We start from the raw sequence: 15,925 nt of genomic DNA on the forward strand, positions 1-15,925 counted from the left end.
TGCCTTTTTTTATTAGCTTAAGCTCGATATAACTTTTTAAATCGTACAATTTAGTCCAAATTCAAGCTTAGACCCGACATTATTTATATGTGAAAGGCAGATACTGAAACTCGATACCGTTTACTGACTCCATCTCATTTTCCGTATGTGTTTTTTCACGAAGTTTGATTGTTACTAATCTCATCATTACAAGGGAATGATAGTTTTTTTGTCATATTCAATTATTCATGGGAGTTGTCTACATCCCAATTTTTTTCTTTTTCATACTTCATTATTTCATTATTTTAGATTGTCTTTACCCCTTAAAAGCCATAAAGACTTTTGAAATATATTCCCCTATGCCCCTACTAGTTATTGTGGGGCCATTATATAATACAACAGATAAAAATTAACCACTTTATAATTGTTAGAGTTTAAAACCGATTTTAGAACTTCAATCATCGGCTTATGACTTTTAGTTGAGATGGTTTCTTAACATGGTAGCCAGTATTACGAATAAGTCACGGGTTCAAATCTCACCCCCTCAATAGCAACACAAATTGGAATATTAACCCCCTCACCTCCTTTACTTGCTTTCCCCTCTTTGATTTTTTGTTTGGTTTTTAGTCATATAGTGTGTCTAGTCAATTTCTTCCTATGTAGTACTAATATTCTGTTTAATTTTGGGTATATTTCACATCCCACATCCTACACCCTTTCATTTCCATTATCCATATTTGGTGTGCAAACATCAAGTTAGCTATGACTCTATGAGATAGATCATAGTCTCATAGATCCCCCTTAGACACAGTATTTACCTCACCCATCAAAACAAAATAGCGGAAATACGTTGTTTACGCGAAGGTATTGTAGGATATTCGGTCGAGAATGATGAATACCGAGAATTAATACATATCATGAAATTTTTTATTTCTCGACCATTTTATATCTTAAGTTAACATAACAACCGCATGCCGTTGTACAGCATACAATGTCTTCAGAATCGCTCCCGTACTATTTTGACCAGTAAGTAGCCTATACAACCAGTCGTACTTGTTGTAGACTGGTTATATAGAATATAACCCGAGCTTTATAATATGTTTACTTGAACTTAGACCTATAGTTCACGAGCTTTATTTGAAAGAATCTGAACTCCATTATAAAAATATTAAACTTAAAAAAATTATAATTACTCAAAAATAATATATATGCACTTAATTAGATTTTAATTTTTGACATTAAAAAATTAAAATATTAATAAAAAAATTATAAAAGCTTGAAAAAAATATACATAAGCTCAGTTAAATTCAAACATATCATGAAATTTTTTATTTCTAAGCCATTGCAAATCTTAAGTCAACATAACAACCGCATAATGTTATACAGTATATAACGTCTTTATAATATGAGTAGCTCATAAACTTCAATTTTAATGACAATATAGAAAGTCAAAGAAACCATGTGCAATTATGCATGGCGCAATGTTTTCACTCTTTAGCTTCTATGTCTCGTCACAATTTTGTCCCCTCTTCGTTTTTGAACCGTGTGTATCCAATTTCTTACGCAATTTGTAATCCAGATGAACAAAATAATTTTAATCTCAGTTGACCTCTTTTAAAAAGAATATATTTATTCCTGATCAATAATTTCAACTTTTTTAAGTTTGAGATTATGTAGTTATTCTTATGTACTCGTAACTAACTGATACGAAGTATGTCTTTGTTAAGTTTAAGGATAGAGAAGTATGACCCGTATGAGTCACCCTCACCCTACATGCTACCTCTCGCTGGTTTTGGAATTCAACATTATCATCAATGATCGTTCTCGAACAGACTCGGTTTGATCGTTTACTCATCTATCTTAATTTGTCTTAATCAACGATGTACGTTTCTAATTTAGATATTTTGGGCATAAAGAAATGAAGAACCGATATGAGATTCTTCAATGTAATTACATGCACAAATTTATTATTTATTGATACACAAAATCTCATTATAGACGGCACAAATCCGTCTATAACATATTGATTGGTCAAACATTCTAAAACCCTTGAATATGCTAAAAATTGGCCAATATGCCGTTAGCCATGTCAATTGACTTAGTTGATAAAGTGGTGCTCATAATCTGAGTTCAAACCTGTTAAAATCGCACTGCGGCTCCCTTCGACAAAAGAAAAAAAAAAACCTAAAAAATCACAATAATATAGTAGTTTGAAAAATCTATTGTAGATTACCTGCAAGGAAGCCGAAAATAGAGGAAAGAGGCGAGATTAATTATTTAATTAAGACAGGAAGTTGTACAAGAGAACAATATGCAATAACAAAAGCAGAATGCTGAATGCTACTCCCAAGACATCATGTTTTTGTCTTCAGCTTGTGACGAATATGTCTGTCTTCAATGAGACTTGCTGATTGTAGATTACATGGAAGGAACCCAAAAATAGAGGAAAGAGGCGAGATTAATTAAGACAGGAAGTTGTACAAGAGAACAAGCTTGACCGCAGTTAATTTGGGAGTTTGGGACGAATATTTGTCCAAAATATAATCTCAAGTTTCAACACTGATTGTTATTGCATAATGTGCCATACATCAAAATTTGCACATTTTCTCTCTTTGATCGAAAAATCACCGTAATCATAGTACGTAATCTTGTTTAGTTTAATCTAACTGATCAAAAAGGTCTTTTGCTTTACAAGTAGATTAACCGGGCTAATCGATCGTACGCAATACGATTGACATTAAACTAATCCTCTAATTTTATTATAAACGTAATTAATGTTGATGTCAGAAGACTATAATCAAATACTCCGAATCACATCTCTTTTCATCGTTCTTACCGACTGATTGTTCAATTCTTAATTCCGTATTTTGCATGAATTGACCACGGGGTATTGGGCTAGTATTGTCATACGACTTACAACAAACTTATAATTTTATACACATAACACACTTCAGTAAATAAGATTTATATATAAATAATTTGATCCATATTCCACCGTTTGAATATCCTCGTTTGAGTCATACTCCTTCCTCTTCACTGTAAATTTTCATATTTTCTTTTTCGGATTATTCGGATATTTTAGAAGGTAATCAATGCAAAGTAACCTCTGGCCCTCCGAATTCCCATAACTAAATTATTCACCTCGAAGTTTGATAATCTACTCTATTCCCAAGGTGGAAGCCCCACTTTTTACCTTTTACCATTTCTGATTCTGAGTCTTACACCTTTTACCATCTTTCTTCACTTTCCATATCCTTCAGTCAATCTTACGCCTTTGCTTCTCTCTTGCCTCCACCTTCGTCATGTCCTTCTCCTCCTTTGGAATCATCTAAAATCCTACAGTATATACCTAAACTTTTATTAGTAACCCGTCACAAACTTATGACGTATCACAAGCAACTTAAATAATACTTCCTCCATTCAACTCCACTCTACCAATTTCATTTTTGTATACTATTCACAAGTGAGTATTCAATTTCAATTTTCTCTCAATACGTAAGTGAAAATATATTCATGTGAGATTTTGTTTGATTCGTCTTTACGAGTACATTAAAAATATCTAACTTTTATAATTTTTGCAAATACGTAGCTAACGATATTTAGCGCGTAAAATACACGTTGGCAAGTAATAAAAAGGAAATGTAATTGTAAGATATAAAATTATCAATAGTACCTTGTATTTTTTCGTCACAAGTAGGGCTGTAACTGATCTGAGCCGGCTCGTAGAGCCCCGGAAATGAACTCGGTCAAAGCTCAACTCGAAATTGGTCAAAATTGATTCCGAGCCAAGGTGGACCAAATTCGAGTCAATTTCGAGCTTAGTAGAGCTTGGATAGGAAACTCGTTTATGCTCGTTTTATTTTTTATTATTATTATTTAATTTTGGCATTTTACAATTGTTTTTTTTTTTTTTTGATGACGAGGAGGTTGGATCCTCCCCGGATACAGGACCCCACCCTGCTAAGCGCCTGTACCATGTGAGTTCTTTTCCGCGGGGATTATTCCCTCTCCGGACGTCAGGTCCCCAAGAAAGTGTTCATCTAGGGAATCGAACCCAGGACCTCGCAATTCCTCCTTAGGAGGCTTTGAGGTTACCCTGGAATTCCACTAGACTCACACATCTTGGGTTACAATTGTTTTTGTTATTAACAAAATCATATTTTAGAATTTATGTTTATATTTTTATTATAGTAGTTAATAAGTATTTTATATTTGTATTTTTCTTTAAATATATTTCTTTTTAATTTGATTTAAAAGTTAAAGAAAGTAAAGAAAATTATGATTTAATCGAGCTTGAGCCTAATCCGAGCTTTAATTTTTTAAACTCGGAAAATTCCAAGCCGATTTCAAGCTCAAGTTTTCGCCGATTTCAAGCTCAAGTTTTCGAGCCGATTACAAACCCACCTGAGCTCGAGCTCAAATCGGCTCGGTTACACCCTAGTCACAAGCAAGAATAGGTGCTTCCCTTATTCTTCTCCTCATATTCATTAATATTGGAAGGTCATAACTCATAATGCTATGGTTTAATAAAATCAACGTAGACGATACTCGGTGGGCTTAGTAATAAGCCTCTACAAATACTCTTATACTAAATTAACAAGAATGCCTTTATATAAAAAAAAAAATGGAAGAAATTAATCCGTCAAGTCCATTTCATGATTGCCATAGTCCACAGACTCCATACCATACAAAAGTACGGCATGGTGTTTCTTACAGAAGTCGATTACTCCGATCATTACTTCCTCTGTCAATCAAGAAAACGTTTCAATACAACATTTTACTCCCAATTACCGCCTATTACAAAACTCTCAGAAGTTACTACCTGGTAAATGCTACACATTTTTTCTAACAAAAACTGAAACTCGGACTATTTTTCTATTTTTCTATCCATTTACAGGTTATTTCCTACATTTTCCTCAAAAATTTGAAACAATGTTCTCCTTCCCGAATAACCCCAACTCGGTGTTAAAAACGCTCCCATTCTCTCTTCTCTATTGCATCCTAAAATCCAGTTCAGCTCCTTTGTCTTCTTCCTGCTATTATAAATGTTTTTACCTTCCTTGCTCCATGGAATTGAGACATTAAGATTTGAATAACAGCAGGAACCATCCCTATGTGCCAAAAATGAATTTAACACCTTTTCATAGATGGCAGAGACGAAGTCAATCTTGAGCGGCAAAGAAATGAGGAGCAAGCTCAGCTAACCACATGGGATCAATAATAGTAATATTTCGGATATAATTCTGATTTGTTCGGAGAAGCTCATCGAATATTATGCAGTCTGCTTTTGTCCGAAACAGCAATGAAGTCGGGTGTATTTGCACTACCTGGCTACTTGACAATGCCCTATTCAATACATAAAAACATAATTGTCAATACTGCATGCAATAATTCAACTGGTTAATCATAAATCTATGGCAATTGGCAATCCGCCAGAAAATGGGTCATTTGATCAGGGCTTGGCCGGGTCATTTATGTGTGTTATACATTTTGAGATGGATCAAGCCGGGCCATTTCAAGTTGCAAGCATGTTTGGGGTATTCAGCTAATTGGGCATCAAGTTCGGGTTACTTTGGGTCCGGTTATCTTTAGGTCAGTTATTTGTTTGGTCAACCGATTTGATTAGGGTCATTGCTGGTCGTGACTCGTGACAGAGAGATTTTTGTTATTTTTAAATATGTAATCTTCTGTTTGATTATGAATTTGTCATTTCTTGTATTCCGGGTATAGTGTCAGATCTGTTTTTGACATGACAGGCCTGCATGCCCATTTACTAAGAAAAATATATTTTTTGCTTTATATACAAAGATAAAATAAAATTTAGAGTCTTATAGAAAGGTTATAAAGATTCTCAATCACAAAGAAACTACACAGAAATCTTAAATCGAAGTGAAGAAACACGTACCTGTATGTACCGTCAGGCTGCCGCAAAGCAGCGTTAAGGAAAAAGGCGGCAGCAAGGCATCTGCGAAATAGAAGCATATCCTCCCCGCACGAAGAAATACGAAATCCCATTTGTTTAACATGGGACTGAATTTGACTGCATGAAAAAACCCAGCAATCTTCAAAATCCATCAATTATGGAGGTAAATGTAGCACAACAGTTAAAAAGTATGATACTCCATGAAACATGTGTACACGAAGTATCCAACCAGGCCTCCCATTTTACAACAATCAGTTAGAGAGATGATACCTGTGCACATCACGAGCATGTCGTAATGAACGAGCATTCACAAAGTTGTCTTTGCACCACTTCCTCAGATTTTTGAGAGATTTCTCCTTGCTAATGCCCACATTGGCCTTATTCATGAAATCATCACATGATCTATACACATTAATAAAGGTGATGTGATCTCCTTCTGGACTTGCGAAGTGTTTTATTACATTCTTAGCCTGAACTCAGTAACATAAGACGGAAAAAAAAGCAAGTCAAAAAACAGACACAAGTTCATTTTGAAAAGAAAAACAATTCACATGATCACAAATTTATAACATGAAAAAATCAAATAACATGATAGTATTTAATTACTTGCAAGAGTTCCAATAATTCTCTGAACACATTTTGAAATATGCACTTCATCTGATTTGCTCAGTCTAGAAGGGAAAACTCCTTCTATCAGTTGATCGTACAACTAATCAAAGCTTCCGGTCACAGGTTCATACTGTTTTTCTCACATACTTGTAACCTTGTAAACATGAAGGTATATAAATTGTTGAAACTTGGAAGGGGAAGAAAGCTGGTCGTTGAAGTTTTAATTGACTTGGTAGAAGCAGTGAAAAAAATGGGGGAATTGGAGAGTCAAAATGATTCAGCCTCTCATAGTCTCATTCATGTGACATGGGAATGCTCATCATATACTCCATCCATTACCATTTAAAATAACGTGAAGGCTACGACCTCTCGCTAGCTTGCTGCTAACGTTATTTGATACATAATCACTTCACAGCAAATACTCTACTTAATTGTTCGTGAATAGCTCAACTATGAAGATGTTGGATTGTTGGCTACAACAGTAATGGAACAGCCACAAAAAAACAGCAGAATGGTGCTAGTATCCGCACGAAACTTGAAACCATTGTAAAAGCAGTCCCAAAAGAACAAGGCAGTATAGTTTGACATTCATACCTCATCTTGCTTGTCACGTGGCATATAAAAAATAGATTCAACAGAGAGCATCGCCACAGTTATCAGCATTTCCTCCAGGCAATTGAATTGACTAGACAAGATAAGAGCCTTGGAATAGACAGGGTCTAACGGAAGTTTAGCCATTTGCTGCCCAACAGGATCTGATAGCTTAGAATCGTCTGTTAGAGCACCAAGCAAAAACAATTCCTCTAAAGACTTCACGATGGCCATCCTGCTCAAAATTTTCAACGATTGTCAAAAACAGAAAGGCTCCAGATTTCCATAAGGAGCCATACAGCTGGATCATGAATTGTATATTACGATCATCGAGTAAAAACTTAAAAACTTTTAGATTGTTAAACTAAGTTGGTCATTGAATTTTGTCCTACCGTGAAGGTTTTTCCATAAAGTCAAAGCCAATAATGTCATCAACACCTAAAGCTTTGAGCTGTAAAATGACATTGGAGAGGTTGCATCTTTTGATTTCTGGCACTGTGGAATCCAAAAGTTTCTCAAACTCATTCTCTGGATAGAGGCGGAAGCACTTTCCTGGACCTTCACGCCCTGCACGTCCACTGAAAGAAGGCGTGACTATGAAGTTTAGATGACTAATCATCAAATTTTCCTACACCATTTTGTTTATTTATACAGGAAAAATAGAAAGTCAATAGCCATGTTGCTACACCCACAGGCCCACCGCCTTAATGAAACCGTCTACTAAATGACACTGTAACTTTGAAAATAAATGCTTTTGACTTGCAAGAACTTGTATCTAATACCTAATGGAAAAATAAATGCTTTCATATTGGTAGGAAATGCTCCAAGGGGTATGAGGGGGGTGTAGCTTAACATTTAAATTACACTCTTTTCTACATTACCATCAATGAGCATGGAGCACCTATGACAGTTATAGTAGAAAAATAGGTAAAAGGCAGCCCCATTACTGCATAACAATCTTGTTGACAAGATTTTCATAATTCTTCCCAATTAGTGAACACATTTTCATCAAGATTCCCACCCATCATTATTTGATAGCTCACGTAATTAACGTAATGAATGCAATTAAAACCTGTAGCTCAATCTAGTTGTGCATACCCTTCTATAACTTACAACTGCATCTAATTGGTGTAATAATTATCAAATTAAAATTCAGAGTACAATAATCATAGCAGAAATAGCCAGAACTTAAAGAACCTAAAACAGCCAAGTTGATATTACAGTAGATACTTCGATGATTATACTATTATTGGTTGAAAGTATTAAGCTCAAGGAAATTGAACACAATAGGACCACGACCAACACCAAGAGAAGCAAGGAAATGAGAAGTAAAAGTCATTTGATATCAACAAATAATCGTCTAGTAAATGGGTAATATGATCTGAGAATCTCCATTGCAGATTGTGATTAAATTTTACTCTGCACTCTACAGTAACTATTAATCAAGACATAGTTGGAAGCATCAGTGACACTAATGAAAAGGCTAATGTCATCTGACCAAAGAATAGTAATAGCACGAGAAAAATTGTCAAGCATCCATGCATACCTACCTTCTTTGAAGAGCTTGTGCTTTAGAAGTAGGAATAATGCTTAATGATTCTACCCCTGTTTTTGGATTGAAGTTACGTGCTTTCACCACTCCCGGGTCGATAACATACTTTATTCCTGGTATAGTCACCGATGTCTCGGCAATGTTTGTTGCAAGTATTACCTAGATATGATAACTTTATAAGCCTTAAACTCAATAAAATAGAAGATACGACTTTAGCTATCATCTTAATATTTCTGTTGTTGTATTGTCAGATTTCTGATATTAATTCGCAAGAGAGGAAAAAACTACTTCGTATCTTTTACCTTACGAAAGCCATTCGGCGCAGGCATGAAAACTTTCATTTGTTGTTCAGAGGGAAGAGAAGCAAATATAGAAACAGTCACAAGATTTTGGTTGTTTTCAGGGAACTGACGTAGTTTCTCTCTCACAAGCCCCTCGACACTTTCAATTTCTTCTTGACCAGTCAAAAATATGAGTATGTCACCTAGAGCCTCTTCTAAATGAATCTACAAATGCAAAAAAACCTTGAGAATCATACACCATGAAATAAGCATAAAGCAATGAAGAAACGAAATCATTATCAATGTAAGTTCCTCCGTCATTCACAGTTCATAATAGAGCAAAGAAACCACATTCAATGCTTATGATCATTTAATCTGGTACAGCAGACAGCATAGCAACGGACTTGTGTCATGTCCAGAGATCAAATAGCAAAAAATGCATCCCTATAGTTTGTTAACTTTGTTTTGTACAGCCATGAGAATAAAAGCTCTAAACAAGGGCCTTCGAGCGTCCAAACATAAAGATTTTAATCAACATGTGAAGAGAGAAAAGAACCCTGAGATAACCGAGTTCTAACTTCACCGGCCACAACATTGTAATGAGAAACACTAAAACATTGTATAATATTGGTCAAATTAATTATTCTAAATAGTTATAATCTTAATTTGATATGAAGTAGAAAATAAATTAAAAAATACCTATAACAGCTTTTCAAAATAAATATCATCACTAGAGACCCAGACGGCGACAGCCGAGTAGCGGACGGTTCTGCAACATCGTTACATTGACCGCTATTGCGATAGATACCGCGATTTTAAACCATGGTTTGTTTCCAATGACCCAAAATGAACAATGCAAAGAGAATGGCGCGCTACTTCACAATAAATGAGGCACAATCAGTTAGGTCAGATACTTTTCTTTATTCCATCGTAAAATCCAAAACCAAAGAATAATGAGTATTTGGTTCCACTGGAAATGAAGATATTTAAAAAAGACAACGCTACTTCAGTCCCAGAATAATTTGGAGTCGGGGATTTTAAAACAGGCTTGATTGAAAATGACTCATAAAAGTTTCTTTCTTTCTAAAAAATTTAGTTAAATACTAGGTAAAATCAGATTTGAAACTCAAGAACAACTAACAAAAACTAGGAAGTTTAGATCAACTAGTATACTGCCAGATTTCATACACCTTTACCAGTAGTACGAGTACCAGATAAAAAGAATTGGCCACTAAGAATCTAGACTACCTGAAATATTGTTGATATTGCTGCTTCCACATAATCAGACTGAGGATACAGAGTATAGAACACATCCACGGGGAACTGTCTGCCTTGGACGTGGACAGCCTTTGCACCATCAAAGTACTCGGAGAAAATTTGAGCATCTAAACTAGCAGACATAATTATCAACTTCAGCGGAGGAAGTTTTGTAACCTGGCACTGCTTAAGAGTGGTCCCATTTTCTTTATCTAACTTAACGTCTCTACTGATATTTGTGCTACCAAGGTTTAAGGAGTCTTTTCCAGCAAGTGATCTTACTTTCTGGACATCTTTCAGTAAACCCAGTAGCACATCAGTGTGAACAGTTCTTTCATGAGCTTCATCAACAATGATAACTGAATACTTAGATAGATATGGGTCCAACAATGATTCCCTGAATATAAGAAACACTCACATTATTATTATTTCATAATGTGGAAAAATTTAGACTTAAAATTTCATAATCAAGAAGCAACCAAACCATTACATAATATCTCAATGATGTAGAATTAAGAGCACCCATAATGACCAGAAGGAAAGCAATCAATCAGAAACATTTCAATGTTGCAACATGTAGCACCCATATGACCTCCTTGCTAATCTACATTAAGAGCTTTAATTGCAATGCAAGTGACCATCTTTTCCGTAACTCAAACGTCAGAACTTAGCCTATTAATGTCATCAGGTATCTTACGACATACTTGTTTCCACATAATGCTCCTTCTAAAATTTTAAGCATGGCCCCAATGTAGAAATCACAGGTCAATTACTCTGTCTAACTGATTCTTATAGGCCCCTCCTTTTTCTTACCTCCTTTTCCTAGATATTACGAACCCTCAACGTCACTATATTAGACTGCCCTTAAGACATAGGATTGGCATACTCTCATCATTGGATTGTTCACAAGGTCCCTTGTGAAAAACTGGTGTATATACTATCCACTGCTCTCGAAGTGAATTCCTCTCATCCATAAATAGTATGCCTGATTGATCTCCTCTGTCATTGCACAATAGAAACACAGAGAGAAACTAAGAAAGTGTCTCTTAGTATAATGCCATCAATTTTGCATCATAACCTCAAAAACCAAACAACAGCCAAGTGCTCCTGCATTTTCCTCTTCTGGTTTTCAATCTTATACAGAGTAGAAAGTAGAGAAGCTTACATAAAATAACTAACTCTATAAGTATGTAGAGGAACCCAATGCACCAGAATGACCTACCAATTTGTGAATAATTGTAGGCATCTTTCACAGTTAATGACCAGTTTAACAATGCTTCTGCCATAAAATTACATGGCTTATTATTCACAACAAAGGGAGAATTTGTAGTAAAATGAAATCATTATGTGGTCTGTCCAGGAGTCCAATAAGGAACTGGTGAGTGAGCTTTCTTGTAGTTATGGATGAAACAGTTCCCTTGACAAGAGCCTTGTAATAGGAATTGAGATAGCTATGGTATTGTCTGCTGCTTAAAGGAAAAAGATATGCGAAGTGACACTTTAAAAGAATATGTAAAGTTCATCCAATGTTTTTAGAAGCTGTTAGACCAACACCCACCATTCAGCTCTTTAGAAAAAGGAGATAATGAACCAACCACTTAACACTGCATTTATCGTCATGTTTCTCTTAAATACAGGTAACTACTCACATCAATCCCAAGTAGCATAACTTAGTAATTTGCAAATATGCAGTGTGTACAACAAATTTTATGACATTTAAAAAAGCGACGAGTCATTTAAAGGATGTATGTACCTCAACAATAATCCATCTGTCATATACTTGATTCTTGTTGAGCTACAAGTCATATCATCAAACCTAATCGAGTAACCAACCCGTTGACCTAACGATACACCACATTCTTCAGCTACTCTTTTTGCTACAGTGACAGCAGCAACACGCCTTGGTTGAGTAACCCCTATCACCTTTCCTTCACGGCCAAAACCAGCTTTAAACAAGAACTGCGGTAGCTCTGTGGTATAAAAAAAAGGGTTTCCATTCAGCATGACAAAGTCGTAAACAAGGCACTCTCAGTCTCTCACAGAAACATCAACAAAAGATAGCTCCTGTTTACTTTGCTACAACTGCAAGTATTGCCTCACCAATGAAAAACAACTCTCACTTATGTTTCTCGGATTAAATTAAACATCTTAACCTCATCTTGCAGTTGTTCATCAAATTTTCCTACTTTCATTGAACTTTGAGAGAGTTAGGCCATGTTTTTTTGAACTGAAATTTGTTGAACTGACTTGAAATGAGCTTATACTGAGTCCGAAAGAACAAGGTCTTGAGGGACAAGGAGCAAAGTTCGACTAAATTCGACAACTTCAGTATGTGAAGTGATTACTAAGTGCTAAAAAGACAAATAGACAAATCACATAGAAAAAAAACAACAAAAATTAACAAATTAACAAACAGTGGTATCTAACAAGCTGCATTGTTTCTCGAACCAACGATTATGCATTACCGACTATAGAACAACAAATTAATCCAACGATAACACGAACAATACAATTGAACAGTCGAAAAACTTACGAGTAGTTTTGCCACTTCCGGTTTCACCAACAATAATAAGAGTTTGATTCTTACGAACTTCTTCAACTAATCGCTTCTCAACTATCAAAAATTCAAAACAAAATCAACATTACTTCTACAATTCAATCGTTCTGCCAAACCTAAATTTGTTCATTAGTTTCAACAATAATAATAAATCAATAATAAGTGAGACAAGTTGAATTCTACCTGAAGCTATAGGAAGAGATTTCGTCTGCTCTAAAATCTTTTGCCGCCTGCAATAGGAACGAATTAATTGTTCATTAGAGCTCAAAAACAAAGATAAATTGGGGAAAAAACGGTTAGTAAGAGGAAAACCTGGAGTTGTTGTTGGAAACGGTGTCGTTTGAGTGGCGAATTTGTGAGTTCGCCATTGATGGCATATCGATTGATTTTTGCTCGAGCTTTAACAATGGCGGATTAGTTAGCTGCTGAATAATTTACGTTTCTCAGCAGGGGCGGATCCAGGATTTGACTAAAGGGGTGGCACACTAAGAAAAAAAAAATTGCGGACAACATTTATACATTAAAATTCTAACATTGTCAATACATATATACCAAAAACTCTAAACCAAATACCAACAAACCTAAGTTGAACACAGCCAAAACTTGAACACAGCCATATCATTCACATTAATCTTAGATAATAAATAAACGACAACGAAATTAATGCAACTAAGAGGCGAAACACCAAGCAAAATTAATGCAATTAAGAGGCGAAACACCAACCCACATCTTACTATATCTTGAATCCACCTTTGGGAAGCAAGTCTAAGACGCCCGGCTACCGAAATGACTGGAATGCTGGATTCGCCTCTATGATACTCACACTTCCATCTCATTACTTGTAATTATACATCAATCAATAACCCACAGTACTAAAATTACATGCTTATCCTTGGTTTTCTTCTGTATTCGTTTCTTGTTGAATTGGCAGGCAAACTCTTATAGGCTAAATGAGGTACTATGGGGTTTATACAAGGCTATTACTTATGTAAAAAGAGCTTTACGGAAATCCCACAGTCTATTATCCAGCGGGGCCAAGCGCCTCAATTAGCCCTCCCCTACCCTACCTCTGCTGTCCGGAGGACTCAACACCCTTGGTTCATTTTACCCAAAAGATGGAAATACTTAAACATTGATGTATGTGAAACCAAAATGCAGGCATGAGTGATGCAGGAAATGTGAGACTTCCACAAGGAAGGCATGATATGAAGAGAATCAATTACTACAAAACCTACCTGATGGCACTAAAGAAGGCGGGGCCAAACGCCTCTAATAATTACCCAATATACATAAATTGAACTCAAACAAGTATCCTACGAATCGAAATTAATTGCTAAGTGAGTGATTGATTTAGGGTTTGAGAAAAATGAGATAATTAACCAATCATTCAATCTAAACTAACCCAAATCTACAATTACACAAATAGAGAAATAGATTAACAAACTAATAAGAACAATTAACAAATTAATGAACCAAATATTCAATCAATCAAATGCTCAAGAATCGAATTTGGGCGAAAAAAAATTACTTACCCACTACCCAGGGCGACACTACGGCAGGATTAAGGCCGGAGGTGAGGAGTAAGCCGACGGTAAGGTGGAAGGCCGGAGGTGGGCGGCGGTAAAGTGGTCGTATTTTGGATATTGGTTTTGTTTTATTTTGTATAGAATATACGGAGTAATATGTTTACGTGGTATTCTACAGCGCCTTTTCAATTTTTTTTTTTTTTTTTTTCTTTTTTCCCCCTGTTTCTCAGTACACGGAGCAGCAACTGTAAAAATTAAAACCCTAATTTCAGCAATAAACCAAATTGATTTGGGGAAAAAGGAGATGGCGGCAAGTGTTTAAGTGATGGTGTCAAATGTCGATGGATGGACTAGGGAGTAGGGAGGGGGTTGTAGACTTGTAGTGCCTAGTAGACACGTTAAACGGGTTAATTGAATTGGGGCAGCCGAGTGAAACGGGTCATTTCGAATTCAAGTCAATTTTAGGCATGTTGCTATTCAGTTATTCTATGATTTGGATAAAGAGATATTTGTATCAGCTCGAATGCGGTCGGATTTCGAATTGTAGGTTAAATTCGAATTCTTCGTTATAGTGTAGCTCGGAACGATTTGGATAAAAAAAAAACACAAAATTGTACCAATGCCTCAACTCTTCATTGTTCTTTCCTTCCCTCTACTATGTTGTGTCATCATAGTTATGTCAGTTTGGCCTATGACTCTTTTGGTCGTAGTGCTCTCGGACTCGTATGACATGATCGACTTGACCACGGTCACCTTTCAATCACCTGGCAAAGCCTTGTTGCGGTTTTGCAACAAGTTTATGCAAATGTTCACCGCTCCAATCGTGGAGAATCTACATAATATGCACATAATGACCGAATAGTGCTTCCAAAAAAAAGAAACGTAATTTATTGCCAATAACAATACTCTCAATCCATTTAAACATCGATTATATGAGCTCATCAGTGAACATCTTCAATGGCGTACACCACCCGAAAAGAAGTATTGCAAGTATAGAAGATTTTGGGATGAATTACATTAGGTTTTAAGAGAAAGATAAGAGATGAAATTTAGGTGCTTAGTTGGGAGAAATAATAGTGTGTGAAACTATGTTAAATTCTTAATGATCGGGGATTTAGGATCCATTTAACTTTGCACTTACTAAAATGCAAACATGGGAAAAATGACATTTTTTTTAAAAAAATAATGTCAAAAGAAAATCAATTTGACTAATTTTGAAATATTTGTCAAACTAGAATCTACACAAGATCAAAAATAGTTCAAGAAAGAGTCGTCAAGTCACATGATGACTCCATAAAAGAGCAGCCATTGGAATGGGTCGAGTGACTACTTTTTTGAGGAAAAAAAAAAAACAGTTTTTCAATGAGTTAGAATAGTCAGTCGAGCCTCACTCGTTGCATTTATTTTAGGGTTGTGCTTTTTCACGTACGTTTTTTACGATTTTAACCTCGTTATTTTTTTCTTCCCAAAACAATTACTCACACCTTCTCTCCCCACCTATAGTAGGCCACTGGCCACCCTCACCACCACCACCTTCTAGATGGCAAACACCAGTCGACTACCTTATTCGACCAACAATGACAACAATTAGGTCGACTTCGCCATCAATCACCCAAATTCTAACCCTAGATACGACCGAATCCCCAAATT

At 35.7% G+C, this 15,925-nt stretch overlaps 1 protein-coding gene across 2 annotated transcripts; it reads right to left on the minus strand.

The window, feature by feature from the left end:
• Positions 1–4,613: 4,613 nt before the first annotated feature.
• LOC141586217 (pre-mRNA-splicing factor ATP-dependent RNA helicase DEAH10) lies at positions 4,614–14,608 on the minus strand. 2 transcript variants are annotated; one of them, XM_074407383.1, is made up of 13 exons: positions 14,282–14,608; positions 13,062–13,234; positions 12,933–12,979; positions 12,726–12,806; positions 11,946–12,162; positions 10,184–10,589; positions 8,957–9,160; positions 8,653–8,813; positions 7,495–7,680; positions 7,106–7,337; positions 6,173–6,372; positions 5,885–6,019; positions 4,614–5,325 (listed from the first exon to the last, which is right to left on the minus strand). In XM_074407383.1, exons 2-13 carry the CDS (start codon positions 13,124–13,126, stop codon positions 5,142–5,144), a joined length of 2,118 nt encoding a protein of 705 aa, XP_074263484.1. In that variant the 5' UTR covers positions 13,127–13,234; positions 14,282–14,608; the 3' UTR covers positions 4,614–5,141. The 2 variants fall into 2 exon arrangements, with proteins under 2 accessions (XP_074263484.1, XP_074263483.1); XM_074407382.1 differs by having other exon boundaries at positions 13,062–13,147; positions 14,282–14,370.
• Positions 14,609–15,925: the final 1,317 nt, after the last annotated feature.

This window comes from Silene latifolia, chromosome 6, assembly GCF_048544455.1.
Source record: "Silene latifolia isolate original U9 population chromosome 6, ASM4854445v1, whole genome shotgun sequence".
Classification (NCBI taxonomy): domain Eukaryota; kingdom Viridiplantae; phylum Streptophyta; class Magnoliopsida; order Caryophyllales; family Caryophyllaceae; genus Silene; species Silene latifolia.